The sequence below is a fragment of the Sceloporus undulatus genome, chromosome 2 (assembly GCF_019175285.1).
Source record: "Sceloporus undulatus isolate JIND9_A2432 ecotype Alabama chromosome 2, SceUnd_v1.1, whole genome shotgun sequence".
Lineage (NCBI taxonomy): Eukaryota > Metazoa > Chordata > Lepidosauria > Squamata > Phrynosomatidae > Sceloporus > Sceloporus undulatus.
Window position 1 is genome coordinate 103,670,904 of NC_056523.1, and position 22,119 is coordinate 103,693,022.

Consider the following 22,119-nt stretch of genomic DNA (forward strand, 5'->3'; position numbering starts at 1 on the left):
AGCTAGTGGTATTGCAAATGTTGTTGGATGCTCAGCAGCTCAGAACTAAGAGAGGATACTTTTCAATCTACAACTCCCCTAAATCTCCCAGCCAGCATGCCCAGTGCTGATAGGAAATGGCTATATTGACTGAGGGATTCTAGGATTTAATAGTTTAAAAAAGTAAGTTATACAGCTCCTGATAAGCCTGTTTAAAAACCTGGTTTGTCATCTTTTGGCAACTGACTGATACGTTTAATATTTCCTACAGAGATGCCCTCCACATTCTTGGCAATGCTATGCTATACCACTCAGTCCCCAGCCACACAGATGTAGCATCCCTTTTTGCTGTGAAACACTATATACATAACTAGCAAGTATTATAAATATAAAAAAAGATTAAAACCAATAAATATATACACTCTTAAAAAATAAAATAAAAAGTCACCCATGATAGGTAAAAGTGAACAAATTCCATACCCTGAGCCCACCAGAGGGGAAGGGCAATAGGGCTCCCTTCTGTCAATATGCTTGTGTGTTTAATTTCAAACTGGATATCACATTTGCATAAGAATATAATGCAGGTTTTGCCTACTGCTTGGATAATAAAAAAGGGTAGTTTCCAGCCATGACTATTGCATCATTCAAAATTCATCCTACACCCATCACAAAATAGCATATATATAGTTCAGATAACTTTTTGCACAGCCCAAAGTGCCCATTCCATTTGGTGTGATCCAGCTGAGGCTCCATCTACATTGCAGAATGAATGTAGTTTGACACTGATTTAACTGTCATGGCTCCATCCTATGGAATCCTAGGATCTGTAGTTTGTTGTGGCACCAGAGCTCTCTGACAGAAACTAAGGGCTGTTACAGACTGCCAAAATAAAGCTGCTTTGGGCCTCTCTGGAGGTATGCTGTTTATATGATGCATGCATCCTAAGAATCCGGAAGCTGCACTCCAATGCTTAGGAATGGAATGTGGCTTTGGCACGACCTCTCGACTCTTAGGACCCATGCATCATTTAAATAGCACACCTCCAAAGAGGCCCGAAGCAGCTTTATTTTGGCAGTCTGTAACAGGCCAAAATATCTCTCAAAAGTACAATCCCAAAATTCCATAGCATTAAGCCATGACAGTTAAAGCGGTGTCAAACTGCATGAATTCTAGAGTGTAGATGCAGCCTGAGTGAGCCATTGTTTTCTGTATAGCACCTTCTGGTAGTCATGAAGATAGTGTGAATCCACTTTAAGATAGGAGTGGGAATCTAGATGCCTGCAATTCTAGCTGCTATTGGGCTGCAGCTGCTGTTAGCCCTATCGCCAGCACAGTGGATGGCAAGGAATGCTGGGAGTTGTATCTGAACAACATATAGAGTGCTCCAAGATTCCCAAACCTGTTTTAAGTGAATGCAGCACTGGCCTTGAATAGGAGTACTTGTCCTAACAAATGAAATTTAACAGCCTTACATGAAACAACCATGTCAGGTATGAGCATATTGATTTGCCTTCTTGGGTTGGTGCTCTCCAGGTGTGTTGCGCTGCAGCAACCCTAGCATCCACAGGTAGGGTGGCCAGTGGCTATGTTGGCTGGAGATTATAGGAATTGTAACCCAACACATCCCCAAAGTACAAAGCTGAGGAAGCACATTACAGGCAGGTAACTGGGCAATCTGTAAGAACTGTGCACCTTTAGTCTCTCCCTGCTCCCCCACCCCAACCTGGTTTTGCCACGAAGTATTTAGCACTAAAGGAGACATCTGAGAAATTTCCCTGTATTTACAAAGATATGCTATTATACAGAAGAAACAAAAAAGTTGAGCAGCAACAGTAAATCTGAGTTTAAATACTGAGCAAATGTGATTCTTCCCAAACAAATCTATCTTTCATGGGAGCCCAAGGTTGCACTGATGCCTATTTAAAAAAAACAAACCAACGTATATACAAATATACTGTGCTCGTTTTTGCACTGACCATTCAAGTTCAAAGTAGAGGTTGGGCAAAGTAAGGATTGTTGTTTTAAAAAAAAAAGCTTTAAAAGGCATGTGTAGCTTTATTTTATCCATCATAATTAACATCAATCTCAAATTGTTTGTGAGACTCCTTCCCCCCCTTAGGAAGATCTTAGTTTGTGTGATATCCTGAATTACCTGTTTGATCATGCCATATAATCCACTGATGCAAAACGTGTGCTCAGAACCACCTGCACCTTGAGTGCATTGCTAAGTAGGGCCTCAAGACCCCCAAACATTCCCACTGGTAGAAACTTCACTGACCAAACTTCAGCTTCAAGGCTTGGCATAGCATTTGAGAATCAAGCCTTATATTGTTGTCAGCCCCATTGAAGTCAGTGGATTATGTTCCACTAACTGGTTGCCTGTTTGAGATCTTGGAGTCATGGGCAAAATGAGGTTCATCGCTCCCTCCTCCCCCCTCTCTCACACACTGCCCCATTGTCTTTCATAAAAGCAGATGAGGTTGGACAAGGAATAGAGCATGCCATTATAGCTATTCATTAGGATACATTTTTGTTTATGCTTAGAAAATAAAAAGGGGGAAGAAAGGAGTTTCTAAATATATTTTTATAAAAGAGGAACTGGTACAGTTGCTACTTTTTTTCAGATCGCATAGCTGTGCCTCAGTGGCTTATAGCTGTACCAAGGAGGTCATAATAGGGATTTCTATGAACCAAGTCAGAATTACAGAGGTCAGCCAAAAGAACTTGCACAATATATAGAAACACATTCTCTCTGTGTATGTTTTACTTAATGGGGAAGGCAAATGCTCTTGTTAAAGTGTTGAGAAATTTAACCTCTTCCTGCCACCAGCCTACTAGTAAAAATAAAATGTAAAACAAAGGGACCCCTGAACTAAATATCCTTGTTCCAGCTAGAGGTACCTGCCAAGCCTATTGGTTAATTATCTTTGCAGTATGTAGACTTAGCACATGGTCATCACTAAAAACCAGAACAGATACAGCCCACCACTTGCCCTATGGAGCAAATGTCTGCCTTTCCTCTGCAAAATATTTAAACACAGCCTTCAGCGCTCTGCTGTATGACTATGGATCACACCACTTCCACAACCCTGAATATTCCAAAGTGCTTCAGTTCCTGGAAAGACATTTTGTTTTCTTTGTTTGTTGAAAGCAAAAAAAGGCTGACATACATTCTCCTGGCAACACAGGTTATGAAACTCTCTTCCTGCCGTGTTTTTCTACACTTTCCCACCCGCGACTCAGTCTCCCCAGAGATCAAAATGGCTTCTCTGGTCTGCTGCCAACTTTCTTGTCAGGGGATGGTTTACAAATCACGCTGTTTGTGTTTTTACACCGGCACCCGGGCCGACTCACTTGGTCATAGCAGCGCTGCGACAGCTTCACGCAGCCAGTGGCCGGCAGGTAGCAGAGCAAACATGGAAGGACCAGGGAGAGGGCACCCATGAAAGACCAGCGGGCACAGCAGTTCGAATGGGAGCAAGAGCAAGGGTGGTCCGCACAGGAGCCCTCATCATCCTCATTGGTGCAGTGGTAGAAGACACCTTTGACCAGGCACATGCAGGTGGAGTAATTGACCAGGTTCTGGGCCGAGCACAGGCAGGCCTGGTTGCAGACCCAACAGGAGGGCAAAGTCCTGGGTAGAGCACAGTCCTTGCACTTGCACTTCCCACAGGCTTCACACAACAGAAAATGCTTGTCCAGTTCCTGAGGGGTGGGTGGCCCTTTCAGATCCAGGGGCTTGCAGTTAATGGCCTTGGGCTGTATCCTAATAGGCCTTGGGGAAGAAGAGGAGGAAGAGGAGGACTGGTCTACCACTGGAGCCGGCACCATGTGATCCAAAAGCCTTTGATCCGAAGAGGTGCTGCTGCTGCTGCTGATGGAGCTGGGCCGACCACTGAAAGAGATCCATGGATGGGTGACGTCCGGCTCACATCGGGGTGGGTGGGTGGCTTCGTGGTGGCCCTGAGGGTGTTTTTGAGCAGCCATCTGGACCATGGTGGGATTGTCAATGTAGTCATTCTCAATATGTGAGGTCTTCATTTGGTCAATCGGTAGGATGGTCAGGGGATGCTGGAGCCTGCCATAGGGGATCCGGCTGTCCAGGAGAGGTTGCACTATGGTGGCACTGGGAACCACGGTGTGGCTGTGGGGCGTCCGAGTCTCCATGGCTCAAGGCTGTCTTTTAGCACCAGGAAAGACTGCTCTTAAGGGTCCTGAAAGAGAGAGGGGAGGGAAAGGAGAAAAAGCAGAAGTATCCAAACATTAGCTGCTACTGTTCCAGTTCCAGCAAAGCTTCACTACTTGAGGTCTTTCTCTGCCAGCGGTGGTCATGGAGCCAGTCACTCATTGTGGTGTCATCCCTCTGGAAGAGTAACAAGGACCAGGCCTGAGTATTTAGCACACCCAGAGAGTGTGCCCTTGTGTGATGGTGACAATGTCAGCAATACCTGCTAGGCTTAGCCTTCCCCTAGGTAGCTGCAAGCCTATCTCAGAGAACGTTCGTCCCTTCACTGCTGGAAATAAATGATTCATAGGCAAGACAGTACTTTTTACACCACTACTCACAGAATCTCCAAATTGTAATTTTGGAAGTTTTGAACCTGGTGTGATTTTAAAAAAGTTGATGGAGAAAACTACACCATGTTTCCACTCTGCTATGACAGGTCAGGGTGGGGGAGAAGGAGGGACAGAAGAACAGGCTTTATGCTTCAGCCTAGCAGGTCATGCATGTGAATATGACAAGAATATGCAAAGTAAGGTGACAAAGCCATGACTAAGCCTAGCCATTCTCCAAGAAAAGTCTCTCTTTATGAGTGTGCTCAGGCTGAATATTATTAACATCTTATGAACCTGTGTTCAGTGCATTCATTCCCCATGGAAATTTTCTTCCTTTCAATGACAATCAAAAGGGTGGGTGCCAAAATCCAAACCTTTGCATTTACAAGCCCATCCTTAGATGCTTGCTCTGGTAAACACATAACCCGATCTAGTTTTCCTGCTACTGATTCCCTGTAATGAAACAACTAGTGGGGCAGTGCTGATTCTGTCCCCTTGTGTATGTCCTGGAGAAGCCTTACTCTCAATGGGGAAAAGTATCAAAGTTCACAGGGACTGGGGTGGTTGTTTTTTTTTTGTTCCACTTCTGATCTTTTTATGGTGGCTACTAAAAGTTCAGTGTGGCCCATGGCTTCAACTACAAAAAAAAGCACTATTTATTTCCCTCTGTTGCTGTGGAGAAATCTGGAGATTCAGTCCTAACAGGTGGGTACTTCAGGTGCTTCAAAGCATGGTTTTTACTGTGTAGCCATCCTGCCTCATTCATAGAATTTGGGGGGGGGGGGGTCCAAGAAGGCACAGTGGGACTTTGGCATCTGCTGGGGTTTGGTTCCAGCCCCCTCCCCTGTGGCTGCTTAAGTCCCATTATATACAATGGGATGGTAAAATTTTGTCCCTTATATAAAAATGGCAAAATCAAGGTCTGGTTTTTGGCATTTATATCATGTTGGAATACTTCCAAGCTGTGAATAAAGAATCTGTTGATAAGGAGGTCCGTCTGCTTCAGCATGTTAACTTTTTACAGAAATCCCACCAAAAAGTGGCACCAAAAGATTGTCTATGTAAGCCTGTATAAAATCCAGCTATCCCTAAATCTCAGTTTTTATCTCATTCTGAGGAACTTTATGAATGTGAAATGGAAGCAGTATCACCACTCATTCTGATTATTAGGGTTAGGAAAATTGAACATCAGTCCATAACAATTAAGGCAGTGAATCCCTGACTGTTGAAGTAATAAAAAGCAACACATGCCATAACACAGTTTTTGTATCTCATCTGAATCCTGTGCTGTGTTTAACAGTCACACTGAAGCTGTACTTTATGAAGCTGGAAGCAAACTCTAGTCGATTAACTACAGTTTAGTGTTCAGACATAACATTAAACTGTAGTTAATCTCCTCCTTGCAACTCTTCTACTGGAAAGGTGCAGGGAACGTATGAACTTGAAGCTTGCTGTGATTTGTCTCCACCATGTTAAGCCAGTGGTATGGAACCACTGGCTCTCCAGATGGTTTTTAAAAATTCCATTGTTGGGGATGGTGGGGGTGGTAGTCCAGGAACACCTTGACATTTATGGCTTCCCCTTTTCTCTGGTGAAGCATGATTTAGTATTACATGGGAATACAGCTGCTATGTTTACACTAGGTCATCTCATCCCATTCCTCCCAGCAAAGGTCAGCAGGAGAGAAATTCCTTAAATATTCCAGGTTCTAAAATGTAATTGCTCTTGATATGAGTGCACTAGAAAGATCCTTTCCTAATATTGTGCCCTCCAGATATACTGGACTATAATGTCTATCATCCAATAGTAACCCAAAATGTACACTTTATTAATAATGAAGTGTTGGCTATGTCAGAAGTATTTATTTGAGTTTAGAATATATATTTACTTTATTCAGAGGGTTCACTGTGTGCCTGAATGACACGTAGGAGAAATTTAATTTTTAAAGATATGTGTGATTTTTTTTACTGTGGAATTGGGTCTCTACCTTGACTACCAATGATACAGAAGTTGACAGAGACAGGTAAAAGCAACAACCATAAAATAGTCTGTCTCCTAACCTTTCAGTGTCAGTGAAATAATTAAATCAGTCTTTACAAGGATGAGCATACACTTTTAATGGGAAGATTAATCTTTTGAACTACAGTGGTACCCCGGGATACGAAATACCCACGTTACGAAATTTCCGGGATACGAAAAAATCCCATAGGAAATAACTGTTCCGGGTTACGAAGGTTATTTCGGGTTACGAAGAAAATTTTGGTGCTTTTCGGCGCTTTTTCGCACGAAATCGCGGCTTTTCCCCATTAGTGCCTATGGGTTTTCGGCTTGCGAAGGCTTTTCGGGTTATGAAAGCGGCAGCGGAACGAATTAATTTCGTAACCCGAGGCACCACTGTATATGAATCTTGAAACACTGTGTATGGTTGAATTGCAGATAGAGCTTTGGCTAAGAAGACCACCCCGAAGACAGTTTTAAAAAACCCTACAAAACTCTACAGCCATTTTAGAGCTGATTCACATATGTAGAAACCCCAGACACCACAGTTCTTCCTGGACTGCACCACATTTGGATGCAAGTGGGAGAATACACATTTAAATGTTTCCCATCTTCAGAGAATTCTGGTCCTACATAGAAAGCTCAGCAAAAAGAAATAGCTTATCCAAAACATTTTCCAGAGATGCTAGACTTTCACATGCAGGGAAGTCATTCTTTTAATGTGTGCATTTTGAAGCACGCTGTCTTCCATCAGCATTTAAAAGTAATACAGTATAAGTATGCTATTTTTGTGCATTTTAACTAAGCAGCATTGTGAAGCTGTCCATGATGAATATGACACACTATCCCCTCTGCAATAATAGACAGCCATCTAGCTTGATGATGAGTTAGGGTTTTCCATTCATACTGCAATTTTCACCAACGAGCCCACAATTTTGTCACAGGAACAATAAGTGACTGCAGCTCAACTTTTTAGTGTAGAAAATAAACAATGCACTGTTGTTTCACATGATTTCCACCCACCCCTCTGAACAGCTCAGAATGCTATAAGGGAGGTGGGGAGAAGGGCATTCTGGTGATTTTCCATTCAGGTACATAACCATGGGCAGACCCCACTGTATCACTTGCCATTTGAAAAGAGGCCTACTATCCAGTATTTGAAGGATGGAAACATATCGAAGCCATAAAGGGGCATGCAAGAGAGAATAACATGACAGCTTCTGCTTGTAACATGGAATACAAATATCCAGATCTGTGAAACAGCATGATCCTTCCTCAGTATTTGTGCTTTAACTCAGTTGACATTTATGCTACCTAGAGTAGACCCACTGAAGTGACTGGGTCTGCCTAGTCACTACTTAATTAAGCCTCATTGGTTTCAATAGGTCCTACTCAATGTATGACTAAACTGTGTGTTTAGTCACAGCCAAGAGTGTGTCTAGCTGAACATTTGTTTGCCAAAGTGGTAAATCAGGGGATGTTGACTTATCCCCTTTTGCAGGTTTTGATGTCGTTTTGCATGACCTAGATGGAGATTGTGGACTCTGCGTTACTGCAGCAGGCAAAAATAGAACTCCTAAAAGTAAAAGGTAAAGGTAGTCCCTTGACATGGGGGGAGGTGCTCATCTCCATTACTAAGCTGAAGAGCCAAAGTTGTCTGAAGACAACTCTGGTGGTCACATGGCCACCACTGAATGCTGTTACCTTCCCACCAAAGTGTTACCTATTTATCTACTTGTATTTGCGTGCTTTTGAACTGCTAGGTTGGCAGAAGCTGGGACTAGTGATGGGAACTCACCCCCATCATGCACCACTTGGGCCTCAAACAGCGCCTCTAGTTGTCCATGGGTAGGGATGCCATAACCTGGCAGCCCCCCGTGACAAACCACCTTTTGGGGGCCCCCTCCCAGTCTTGGTCCGGTTTGGCCCCCAGCCCCCGGTTCGGGGCCCGCACGGCGCCAACTCACCTTCCCCTGCTTCCCTGTGTGGCCGTGCCACCCACCTCCTCCTCCATTCCAGGCCTTGTGGAGGAAGCAAAGGAGGAGGCAATGTGCGGGGGGAGGCGGGGGAGGGTGGCAGGGAGGTGGGGAGGTGGGTGCGGGCGCGCGCAGGAGGCGCACCTCCTTCTCCTCCTCCTCCATTGCAGGCCGCGCCAAGCGGAGGAGGAGGCAGAGGTGCCTGCCTGGCTTGGTGTTCCTTGCGCGCGCACGCGCGCCAGGGCAGCATGCACTGGCAGGCAACCACCCACCGCCTCCTCTGCCTGGCCCGCCTCCGTGCTGGGCACTTCTTGGGCCCGGGAGGCGGAGGCAGAGGAGGAGGCTGAGGCGGAGGTGGGTGGCTGCCTGCCTACTGCCTTGACGCTGTCTCCCAGGCCCCAGGGAGGCCTTGGACAAGGTTTTAAAATGTAGGACCTTTTTTAAAAATATCCTGGCAAGGAAATTAAAAAAAAAAAGTCCTACAGTTTTAAAACCATGTCCTACATTTTTCCCGGTTTGCAGGCCCTCAGGGATGGCAACCCTATCCATGGGCATCTGTATTAAGGGGAGGTCACTGTAAGGTGGCCAGTTCCCCCCTGACCTCCCCGTGGGCTACACTCCCCTCCTCCCCATAGCAAATACCTCCCTCTTCCTCTGCAGTCCCTCTCAAAACTGTGACATGTGGAGTGTTTATGAAGGTGGAGTGCTGGAATGAATGTTCGTGTTTGTTCTCATACATTTGGGAGGAGACATGGTTTGGAAGAAAACACTTCCCAAAAGTTGCAATGAAGTTTTTTTGGTAAAAAATGGGGGAGGAGCTTGCAGATGAAAGTGCTGCAAAGGTAAATGAGTAAAATGTGCACATCAAGATTATTCCTGCAATTTTTTTTACAAAGCATATACTCCAACGGCATAGATTCCCCTCCCCCAAAGAAAAGAAACATAGGATGCAAGTTATACCTAAGGCAAAAAAAAAAGCATCTGAGTACATGAAGGGCATTTGTAATGTTGTAACAAAGTGTTATCTCCTCTAAGAAGAAGGTGAAAAGAAGGAGCTTCTAGCCAAAATGATGTAGATGTTTTAATATGGTTGGAGCAGCTTGCTTTGAAAATGAGTACTACTGTCCCTGTCGTTTATAAACACTTAATAAAAAGCCTCATGTGGCTAGTTTTTCTTCCATTTTTTCCAACTGCACATCGTCAGGTTCCCAACTGCACAATTTTTGTCTGATTGCATACTTTATAAAAACACTCCATTTTCAGTCACTAATATTTGGATCCCATGATCCAGCATCTGTATCATGGGGCTGATCATTGCACCCAGGCCAATGGGATAGTAGGTAGGATAACTGGGCTGCTTTGCGCATCATGGTAAGAAGTATACTTTAGCCTGAACATGCTCCAGTCACATGCTGCTCAATTGTTCGCACTTGGCTTCTCCAGTCGCCAAGAGCAGTTGAACAAACCAGGGAGCCTCTATCTATCCTTGGCTTATGATTCTGGCTTGCTAGGAGAGCAACAAACTAAAGATATCAGTTTGGTAAGCAAACTACAGATGAATATTCCCTTTAGTCTTTCTTAAATCACTTTTTATTCCTTTTTTTCTTTCTTAAGTCACTCTCTCTGTCAGGAGCAATGACGCAGGATGACTTGATCTTCATGTGCCATACAGGCTTGCTCATTTATGTAAGCCAGAATTTCCAGCAGTTCTGGCTTACCATACTGTTCATATTGGCCCACTGTTTGCTAATCAATAAAAGGAGAAACTTTCTCTGTAACAGTAGAATAGACAAGAAGTGTGCCAATGCTATACCAGCATGAACTTCCATTTGTTTGTAAAACTGGATCTTATGGTTTTTGTTTGTCCTTGGTCCCTTTAATATGTGGGAGAATCTTGAATATTCATTACTATTGTCTGCCGATTTTTTGTGTTTTTTATTATGTTTATCTATTCCTGTATGCTGCTTGGAAATGGTAAAATTAAAGGGAGTAGAAAAATATTGCAAACAGCCAATAAAATAGCAACTATCTTCTGTGCAATTTAATTATTTGTCTTACATTCATACCAAGACTTTTCCAGTGCTCCCTAAACTGAGGTTGTATCTGTACTGCAGAAATAAGGCCCTTTGGCCTTAACTGTCATGGCTCAGTGCTATGGAATTCTGGGATTTGTAGTTTGGTGGTGCACCAGAGCTCTCTGAGAGAGACAGCTAAAAATCTCACAGATCCCAGAATTCCATAGCACTGAGCTATGGCAGTTAAAGTGGCGTCAAACTGCTTTATTTCTGCAGTGCAGACAAGGCCTTAGTCTTCCACCTCAGCATTTGGTCACTTACACTACGGAGCAAATGTACTCTTAGGTTCAAGCATAAGCCTAATGTTTTCCTTCTCTAGAGTTATTACTAAATAATGTAGAACAGTGTTCACACTGCTACATTGTCAGACCTTCTTCAATCTGTTTAAGCAACTCCTGTCAACTTAAAATGGAAATGACCTTTTTGATTCAGGCAAGCTTTCAGCAATTAATTGGTTGCTGAGGAAGGGGCTTTTTGATGGGTGTGTGCCCTACTTCTTAAAAAAGAAAGATATGCTTTTAATTCAGCTGCTTATAGTGTCCACATTTTTAAACTGTGTTTTTAAACTCATCTTTTCCTCTGTACGTACTTTTCAATACAACAAGAACAAAAAAGGAATCTTATCATATTTGGTAACATGATGAGTGCATTAATCAATTTACTCAAATGCGCTGCTGGAGCACAACGTTCAAGCCTCCGGTGTATAAGCACAGAAAATGACAACTATATTATTAACACTGAAAGTAATAAATTTTCAAAAGGGATCGTGAGCATAAACATCCTGGCAACTTTTTAAAAAGTTAATCTTCCAGTGAGCTGCCTTGAGGCCCATTTTTAGGAGAAAGGTAGAATATAAATCATGTCAGATAAGTGATTAAATAAATTAAATAATTACAGTAATTTAATTAAATATAAATGTTTTCTGTTAGACTCTTTAGAAGGAGAGCCTGGCAAAGACATCCAACTGCTGAGGACTCAAGTCACTAGATACTATTGTAAACTGAAATGTAGAAACTTAGGAAAATTGAAGAATACTATTTGAATAGACACACAGTCTGAAACAGATTTGAAATGGGTCTCTCTCTTTCAACAAAATTCATGAATATATACTTGTTCATATACACACAGATTATTTCAACTAATATCGCATAGTTGTTTAAAAGCATGAATTTCCTTCTAGACAAATCTCTAGCTGAACTGATTTGCTTTATATGATCTGACAACCTAGAATCTCAAAGATTTACAAGAACATTGAGAGAACATGAAGAAATTTATCATGCTACTTTGGATTTGTCAAAGGAAATGAGGTCACCTGTTGTTTCTCCAACTCCTCCCCAAAAGTTGCCTTACCACTGCCAATATATCATGAGAAGGATTGTTGTTGTGTGCTCTCAAGTCACTTCTGACTTACGGCAACCCTAAGGCAACCCTATCATAGGGTTTTCTTGGCAAGATTAATTCAGAGGGGGTTGCCTTTGCCTTCCTCTGAGGCTGAAAGAGTGTGACTTGTCCAAAGTCACCTAGTGGGCTTCCATGGCTGAACAGGAATTCAAATCCTGGTTCCCAGAGCCATACACCAACATTCAAACTACTATATCACACTGGCTCTCAATGAGAAGGATATTAACATAATGTGTGACATAAAATAAGAAAAATAATTATCTTTATTATGAATTCCACACTTCCTGTAGAAATCTCTAATCAGTTATGTGAAGTCTCCCACTGAGGCCAGGGTCAGGGTCACATTTCTCTTAGATTCAGCCAGCATTATAATGGAGCCAGACTCTTCAGAGTAGGTTGCAAAGGACCAGCACTTTTTGATTAGCAGGACAATGACATTGTCTGTCACCCCACCAAGGCTCCCTGTTTTATTTGAGATTAGCTGCTATCCTCCCAGTATCTGGAGGGGAAGAATTTTATCTTCTCAGCAGCAATCAATGGTAAACCCTTTCTATTGTAATACAAGGTATTTTCAGGTTCTTTGGTATTGAGGAAAGCAATTGAGAGCCATTAACTTTACAAAGGTCCTGCTCCTAGTGGAGTTGATAACTACAGTAATTGCAATACTTTGTTGATAAAGATCAATGCACTTGGCTACATTACTAGCCTATATCTGGAAGGCCAAATGATTTACAAGAATAAGCCCTGGCACCCCACTATCCAAGTGGTTACATCTTCAGGGGCTCCCAAGATGATGCATTGACTACAGAACGATAGTGAACTTTATAAATGCAAGTATGACTTCAGTTCTTGTGAATTATAGCACACCAATAATATAGCAAGGCCCAGAAAGATGCACCTTGACAAGGGTGGATGGGTGGAGATTCCTTGAGTTACAAATGGAATATTAATTGAGATACAGTATAGCATAGTGGTTAGAGTGTTGAATTAGCAGAAGGAAAACTGGGATTCAGATATCCACCCTAGGCCTTGAAGTTCTCTGGAGTGGCCTTGATCCATTTCTTCTCTCTATCCTTTGGGACATCTGTAAGAATTAAACTGGAAGGAGGGGACAGAAATTATGTATGGCAAGGGTGAGGAAATTTTAGCACTCTCCCTATTTTGAACCTGGGGACCTGCCAAGGAAAGAAACAATGGTAGCCAATTGAAATAAGTATGGTATCACTCCCTGACACATTGGGAGAGGTGAATTGCCAATGCCCCGACATCAGAGAGCTTAAGAAGCATGACACTACTGTACTCTGTTCATCTGATCAGCCAAACTGCAAAGGTAAAAAGGGATAGCCATAACAATGGCAAAGACAAGGCTGCTTTCCACTAGGGACACATTATTACCCTAGGTGCTGGTTTATTCCACAGGATATCTATGCAAACTCCTTGCCTGCCCCCAATGAAATAAAACAAGCATACAAAAAGAATTGTACCCAGTCGGCAATGTAGTGCTTCAAGATGCTGAAAGTATTAGTGATTCTTATATACTTAAGGCTACTATTATTTCATATTAAAAGCAATAGGAAGGGAAGTACAAGATGCCCTAAAGAAATCTATAGAGGTATTCCCTTTTCCCCAGGGAACATTGGATGTTGTTCAAAGCCACCAAACTTTAAAACGTAAGAGATTGCTAGAAAAGGACAGGCAGGCAGTAGATAAACTGTGTGCCTTATTTCCAACTTATGGTGACTCTAAAATGGGGAAATGGGTATAGATATCAAAAAAGGGGACCTAGAACAAATCAACCCTGATCTCTCCCTAGAACCCAAAATGTCCAAACTGAGGCTGTCATACTTTGGACACATCATGAGAAGATATATGACTCCATAGAAAAGACAATAGGGCTTGGTAAGGTAGAAGGCAGTAGGAAATGAGGAAGACCACATTCCAGATGGATAGACTTGGTCAAGGATGCCATGGCTCTGAGTCTGCACAACCTAAGTAAGGCTGTTGAGGATTGGGTGACTTGAAAGTCTCTCATTCATAGAGTCACCATAAGTAGAAGATGACTTATGACAGTTAACAACAACAAAAATCTTCACAGTACCCCGATGTCTATCAAGAATTCCAAAGCAATGCTGTTAGCATGTTCAGACAGCATTAAGGGTATACATTTATTTGTGAATGAATCCCATTGGGGAGACTAGAGAAGAGAAGTACCATGTTTTTTTGTGGGTTTTTCAGGCTATGTGGCCATGTTCTAGAAGATTTTCTTCCTGACGTTTCGCCAGCATCTGGGGCTGGGATCTTCAAGATCTTACCAATCCCCACATCCCACCTGGGGACTGGAGACAAACTAACTCCCAAACAGCCCAATGAGGACTGAGCATGCTCACTGGACGTAAAATTTGGACTGATTGCTCAGGGTGGGGGCTGAAAACCAAGCCAAAGGAGAAGAGAATGGTGTATCCTGAAAGATGGCTATAAGTTTAGACAAGAGCCCTCTATGCTGCAGCATTTTATCTCAGTTCCAATTTACCCAGAATTACTTGAAGTTGGAAATGAAACCTCTGTACAGGTTGGTTAGATACACAGAGCCTTCAAACTCAGTTGCAAACAGAGTTGCAAACATTATGCCTCGGCCCTGCCATGATGCCCCTCCTACAAAGCCTCATGCAACCCAGTTTATGTAGTCTGAAATCCATGCATCTGGCACATTTATTGTAGATAATTACATTTATTAAAATTAATACTTTTTGAAAACCAAACAATCCCCTGATGCACACCTCAAGGCCCTCTTAGCAGCATGCCACATTTCAGATGTTTAGGTTTCATACTTCAGTCTTGGAACAATGTTTGATTGCCCAAAAGTCATCCCCAGTAATTTTCTCTATTTTAAAAATCAGGTTGTGGTTTTGTTTCATCATGGTAACATGTATCTTATGAAAAGAAGCCTGAGAATTTTTCACCAAATGCTGTTCAAGAATTATATTTCAATCCAAACCTAAGGAGCACTATCCAGCTAAAGTTTTTCCAAGTTCTGTTAATATCAGATAGAAAAGGAAGCAGTGTTTAAGCATGACTGGATTATGCCCAAAGATTAGATCAGATAGCATTATAATCTGATCATTGTTCTTGGGAAGAATGCCTCCCCTCCCCAAATGCAACCTCTTCTTCCTTTTCCTAAGGGCAAGGTACCTGCCAATACTAAAGTTAACTGGTACAATGATTAGGGAAAATCCCAATTTATTTCCTTTTGTTTTATATTTTAAAATGAATTTGTGTACATTTATAAATGCAAAGAGAAACATACATCACAAATAAACAGCGGTGTAAACTGTTGACATTTACTCAGGTTTTTTTGTTTCTTTAGGACTTTCCTTTTAGTCCTGAATTTCTTGTCCTTTTAGATAAAAGGATTTTGATTCATCCCCCCACCCAATGTAAAGGATTGGAATTACATCTTAAAAGTAATTAATTGCACTCATGACCCCAAGGACAAAAAACAGTGTGCTACCATACTAATGTTTGCTAAAATAATTCACTTTCCTGGTTCCCAAAAGTAATTTGTTACCTGTACTGTACTTATATTACAAAATACATTCTCCTCCTGGCCAACTAATCATCCCCTCCACACCCAGAACAGAGAATAAGGTCTCTCCTCTGCTGTGTAATGAAGCCACAACCTGGCTGTAACTACAAAAGTAACAAGATACAGCTGCACTACAACAGGAGAGAAGTTATCCATTGTTAAATTATAATTATAATATGGTTACACCTTTGCTGTTAGAGGTTTTGTTGTTTGTTGTGTGCCTTCAAATCACTTCCGAGTTATGGCAACCCTATCATGGGATTTTATCAGAAAAGTTTGTTCAGAAGGAGTTGCCATTGCTTTCCTCTGAGGCTGAGAGAGTGTGACTTGCCCAGGGTCACTCTGTGGGTTTGCACGGTGGAACAGGGATTTGAACCCTGCTCTCCAGAGTCATAGACCAACACTCAAACCACTACACACCGCTGGCTCCTATTATTAGAGGGGGCAGCACTTAATACAGTACAAGTAATTCACTGTAACTAGCAATGTCTAATATTTGAACCATGAAATGTGTAGAGTGAGAAAGCATGGGAACTTTAAGTAGAAGTATGGGAACACCTCCCTCTTAAAAAAAACTGGTTAAGAAAAAGCAGAAAGCTCCCTGAACTGACCAAACGTGCAGTTTGCTGTGGAACTTGAACTGCTCTTGTTGAATGTCCCAGAGAATCCTGGCATGGATTGAGAGGGAATAAGAAAGTATTTATTCCTCTTGGACAAAGGCGCTTCTGGAAGCAAGCAAGGCAGTGTGGAGAGAATCCGAAGAGAAGCTCTTGTTGTTTTGCACAAACTCAGGATGCACATTTTTAGAGCAGTCATGGAAAGAGGAGGCAGCTTACCTGTCAAATGTTAGAGAAGGGTCAAGCAATACTGTCATCCTGTATTGAAGCACCACACTAAGGAGACACTCCGGCAGGCCCATTTCAAAGCAAGCACACACACAACCATCACTCTAGTAAGTCATACCTCTTGACAGGGTCATGGCTGCCGTCTCTCATTTATGCCCAAGCAGGCAAATCTTCTGAAAGCCAAGCAGAAGGAGTGCTCAGCATGGAGATCAGCAGGATTTCCAATCAACTATCTAACAGAACAAGCAAACACAGATACACACTGCCTTGCACTTTTTGTAGCCATTTATATCACAGCAAAGACTGAAATCTGACACCGGTGCCAAAGAAGGGCCCGGCTAAACCAGACAAAAGGTGTATCTTGATTCTAAATTCAAGTTTCTAGATTCAGATTTAGATAAATTCTAGGGGTATTTTGCAGTTCATTTCTGGCTTCTTTGGCCTGATCTGAACAGCTCCTCTTCACAGATTCAAGAATAGGAATGAAGAATGGTGTTAGACTCCAAATCTCATCTACTACATGCAGCATGGAAAAGATGAAGATGATGGGAACTGTAGTTCAGCAACACTGGAGGGCTTTGTTCTTGCTGTTTGCCTTCAGGTCGTTTCTAAGTCATGGCTACCCTAAGGCAGTGATTCCCAAACTTTGGTCCTCTGGGAGTTTTAGGCCCCATACAGACAAACCAAAATAAAGCTGCTTCAGGTCACTTTGGAGGTATGGTGCTTCAATGATGCATGCATCCTGAGTCCAGAAGCTGTACCAAAGCTGCTCTGCAGTCCTTAGGACTTGAACATGGCTTTGGTGTGGCTTCCGGACTCTTAGGATGCATGCATCATTTTAACAGCATACCTCCAAAGTGACTCAAAGCAGCTTTATTTTGGCCTGTCTGTATGTGGCCTTACACTTCAAGTCCCAGAAGCCCCAACCAGCTTGGCCAACAGTCAGGAATTCTGGGAGCTGAAGTACAAAACATCAGGACCAAAGTTTGGGTACCACTGCCCTATGGCAAATCTATCATGGGTCTGACTGTATAAACACTGCAGAAATAATCCAGTTTGAGACTGCTTTAACTGCCCTGGCTCAATGCTAGGGAATTCTGGGAACCGTAGTTTTGTGAGACCTTTAGCCTTCTCTGTCAGAGAGCTCTGGTGCCACAATCAAGTACAAGTTCCAGGATTCTTTAGCACTGAGCTAGGGCAGTTAAAGAGGTGTCAAATTGGATTATTTCTGCAGTGTGCACTGGATCATAAGCTCAAAAACTAAACTTTGACTAAGTACAGATCATGAGAACGTCTGCCATCGAAACAGAGGAAAACTTTGAAAGAAACCTGAAGGATTTCTCTATTCCCTTTCCACTTGAAGGAACTGACCACAGGCAAAAAAAAGTAGGCAAGGAGCAATTGTTAACAAGAATCAACTTGCTTGTCATCACTCGGGGATAAGTGCGGGGTGAGGGATGGGGTACAGAGAAGAAATGCCAGCATCCACCCGTCACAACACCCAATGGTGTTAAAAGATTTTCAGCGACATTAACCAGAAGACTTGAGGCGGATCAGCAGGTGTGCAGTGAAAGATTAGACTCCAGCCCCACATTCTGGCCGATTAGCTCTGAAAGACATCCTAGAGTCAAGCAAAGTGGTTTCAGATTTCTTCAGTCAACTGCCTTCTGTTTTCTCTAAGCCTGACAAAACCAAGAGCATGGAGTGGCCTCCATGCAGCAGCAGCAGCAGCAGCCTCGCCTTTTGGGAGCAACTGAACTGAGCTAGATGACAAGAAGGACTCTTTAGTTGAGAGATGTCATGCACTTATGTAAGGTGGGATCCCACATGGATATGCCTCTTAAGTTAGGGTGGCTTGACCTACACATTTCGAGGAAGGTTACAGCCAACTGTTCTGCTTCTTCATTCACATGCTGGCATTATGGGGTTGGGTTTTTTGTTGTTGTTTTGGAAAGCATTCAGCTTCTTGGGAATTGATTGTCATCCATTAGCATGGTCTAGTGGTTTGATTATTGGACTAAGACTCTGGAGACCAGGGTTCGAATCCCAGTTCAGCTATGAAACCCATTGGGTGGATTTGGGCAAGTCACACGCTCTCAGCCTCAGGGCAAGGCAATGGCAAGCTTTCTCCGAACAACTCTTGCCAAGAAAACCCCATGATAGGTTCACCTTAGGGGCGCCATAGACTGGAAAGCACCCAACAACAACAAATGTTCTAAAGAATGCTTATTTTCTAACATGTCTGAATTTCCTTAGATATGGACTATTAATTATTGATCTGTCAAAAGCCACAAGACACCTCTGCATGGCCAGCCCTCTCAAACCCACTTCCCAGAAGTCGGTGGGCCTTATTTCTGAGTAGGGATGTTTAGATCAGGCTTCAGGCCTCCTTGAGATCTCCACGACTGCCACGGCTCCAAAAAGGCAGAGAGGCAAATTTAGCGTGGAGAGGAAGAAGAATTTGGCAAACCCCTCGCATGAATTTTATGCTCCATTTGTTCCAGGCTTGGAAAATGCAATCTTGCAAGGGGATAGAAAAGGCTTACCGCTGCCATTTTATGAAGCCCAATAACAGGCTTCTAAAGAGGGGAGCTGCTTTGCATGAACAACACCGAGTTAGGCTTTTGAAAGAAATATGTAGATGAAAATAGAAATAACTGAAAAAGGAAATAGATGAACTGGATCCTCTGCAAAAAAGGCCCTGATCTGAAAAGGTGCTTTCAGGTGGCAATCTTGCCCCTTGGCCTGCTAGGAGGGGGACACACACAGAAGGCTGTATTGGGGGGGAAATCCTATTTCCCCAAAAGAGGCAACCTCCCAAGGGTCCCAATCCCCTGATCTCTCTCTCTCTCTTGCATGTTTTCTCTGCCATTCCTGGATCTGTTAAAGGGACAAGGAGGTGGGTGACTGGACTGCGGTCGTTGCAATTCAGCAGGGCACAGGGCTCTCTGCAGCAAGGTAGCTGGGTTAAACATTGAACCTCCTGGTTAGTGAGGTCCTGCGAGGGACGGAGGAGGAAAGGCAAAGCCAGAGGCTGAAGGAATAAGGAGGGGGGGGTTTCCTCAACAGCCCAGTCCCAGGTCTCTCCAAAGCCTTCCCTTGCCTTCTACACTTGGCCTCCGGCTCCTCCACTCTCCTATAAAGCAGGGGAGGGAAAAGAAGCCCATTTTCACAACGCCACGCACTCTCTCTGTGTTTGAAAGCAAAGGATCCCAACCCTGTAAAGGGGCTAGGAATTGGTCCCTTTTCACACACACACCCAGCGAAGCCTACAATCGATCTCTTTTCCCTTTTAGACTCTCCAGGTCTCTGTCCTGCCCTTCCGTCCTTCTTTCCTTCCTTCCCAGGAGGGGGGGCATCAGATGGGGAGGGGGCTAAGGGTGAGGCCATGCCAGGAAAGGGGACCCCCCCCCAAATCCTCCTCTTGCCTTGGCCCACCTGCCTGCCCTCCCTCTCTTAGGGGAAGGGGTTCAAGGCTCTCCATCCCTCCCCCCAAATGCCTCTCTGCAGCAACTGGAGCCCCAGAGACTCCTTACAGGGGGGGGCAGACCCTGGGGGTCCCCCTCCCCGGTTGAGGGAGAAGGGAGCCAAGGGCCCAGGGCGGGGAAGGCAGGGGATGCTGGGCTTTCCTAGGAGATGGACAGCAAAGGACATTTTCCTCCCCCCCGACCTTCCTTCCTTGGAAGAGAGCCCCTCTTCTCCAGGAGGGGCTGGGGAGGGGGCAGTGGCCTTTTCTAGATTCTCCAAGGATCGCCTTTGAAAACCCACCCCGCCGAGCAGTGACACTGATGTATTTACATTTAATATAAATACAAATCCCTGCTTCTTAGTCCTGCTCAGAATGGAGGACATCTTGGGATTCCTCCCGGACGGAAAGGAGAAGCTCAGGGCACTCCTAGAAGTGTCAGCTCCTGCTTCTGGGTCATGACCTCAGAATGGAGGACGTTTGGAGATCCCTCCCGGACAGAAAAATCAAAGTTTAAAAATAAGTATCAATGTCTATGTCGACGCTTCTGCTCAGAATGGAGGATCTTTGGGGATTGCTCCTGGACAGAAGGATGGAAGGTGTGGCCTGTCCGGGAAAAGGAGGACATGCTCAGTCCCACTGCCCTCCCCCCCCAAAAGGGACCCTCTCGATTTACCTGGAATAATCCAGTCCGGATCATCTCTCACCCGGCGAGTTAATCCTAAATCCGAGCTGGGCGGGTGGACCTGCGAGGCGAGGAGTCAGTCAACCAATAATAATGACGTTGATGATGATGATGATGATACATAAATAATAATAGTAATAACAAGGGGGAGCTGGAAGCCCTCCTCCCTTTCCCTCCCTTCCCTGGCTTCTCAGGGAAAGAGACCTGCAGCAAGCGCAGCAGCAGCGCTGTCAGCCGCCGCTTCGCGATTGCAAAGCCTGGGAAAAAATGGCTTATTTTATGAATGGGAGGGCAAAGCCCCCCTCTGCGCATGCCCGTCCTCGCCAATTCTATGAATGGCTGGGCACGGCCCTCCCCGGGCGCATGCGCGGCTCGGAATTTATGAATGGGGGGCCGGAAGGGAACTTGTTACGAGGGTTCGAAAAGGTGGGGGTGAGAGAAGGGTTTTTTTATGAATGAAACTGGGTAGCTGCCCTCCACTGCGCATGCGTACAGAGAGAAGGCGAGAGAGACCTTCACACACAATCTATGAAGGCAGGTGAAGCCAGCGTGGCGTCGTGGTTTGAGCCTTGGGCTCCAGACTCCGGAGAACTGGGTTCGAATCCCGGCTGGGTCTCTTGGGCGAATCACGCTCCGCCTCAGAGGCAGAATTCAACGATATAGCCATGTTAGTCTGTGGAATCAGTATGTAGAGAGATCTTGTAGCACGAAAGAAAGAAGTTGGCAGCTTTCCTATAGACTTCAGTCCATTTCCTCAAATGCATTTGGATATAATAATGATAATATTAATCTAGAGAGATCTTGTAGCAGCTTTGAGACTCACTGAAGTAAAGCTCTCCCAATACAGGGAGAGGCAGGATATAAATAAATATTATTATTATTATTATTATTATTATTATTATTATTATTATTATTATTATTATTATTATTATTATTAAAGAAGTTGGCACCATCAGCTTTCCTTAACTTCAGTCTGAAGTCTAATGCATCTGAGGAAGTAGACCGAAGTCTATGGAAGAAGCTCATGCTGCCCATTTCTTTCCTTCAGTGAGTCTCCAAGGTGCTCCTGCAAGATCACTCTCTGCCTCAGAGTCACACTCTCTCAGCCCCCCTCTGAAGAAACCTTGCCAAGAAAACCCCAGGATAGGTTCACCGCCTGAAGTCAGAAAAGACTGGAAGGCAACACTGCAACAAAAACAACAACGAAAAGGAGGGAGTGGATGGGATCTTAGGAGAGAAAGGCAGGGAGGACCGAAGGTGGTGGTGGTGGGAATGTGGGGGGTAAGGACCAGTTCCCATGGGACTGTGGACCCATGACCTCTTATGGGATACGCTGCCTCCAAGAGCATTGGAGGAGTCTCTGGCTGGATGGCCATCTCTTCGGAGGCCTTGGAGGGCAGAATGGGGTTGAATGGATGGCCCTTGGGGCTCCCTTCCAGCTCTAGGAGCCTATAAAGCCTACCTTACAAGGTTGTTGTGGGAGTTAATCACAAGACAATTACTACACAAGAATGGCCACCTTTTAGCAGCTTACAATAAAAATAACCCTATCCT

At 44.0% G+C, this 22,119-nt stretch overlaps 1 protein-coding gene across 1 annotated transcript; it reads right to left on the minus strand.

The window, feature by feature from the left end:
• Nucleotides 1–1,060: 1,060 nt before the first annotated feature.
• SPRY4 (sprouty RTK signaling antagonist 4) lies at nucleotides 1,061–20,806 on the minus strand. The gene is made up of 2 exons (XM_042454590.1): nucleotides 20,557–20,806; nucleotides 1,061–4,193 (listed from the first exon to the last, which is right to left on the minus strand). Exon 2 carries the CDS (start codon nucleotides 4,144–4,146, stop codon nucleotides 3,235–3,237), a length of 912 nt encoding a protein of 303 aa, XP_042310524.1. The 5' UTR covers nucleotides 4,147–4,193; nucleotides 20,557–20,806; the 3' UTR covers nucleotides 1,061–3,234.
• Nucleotides 20,807–22,119: the final 1,313 nt, after the last annotated feature.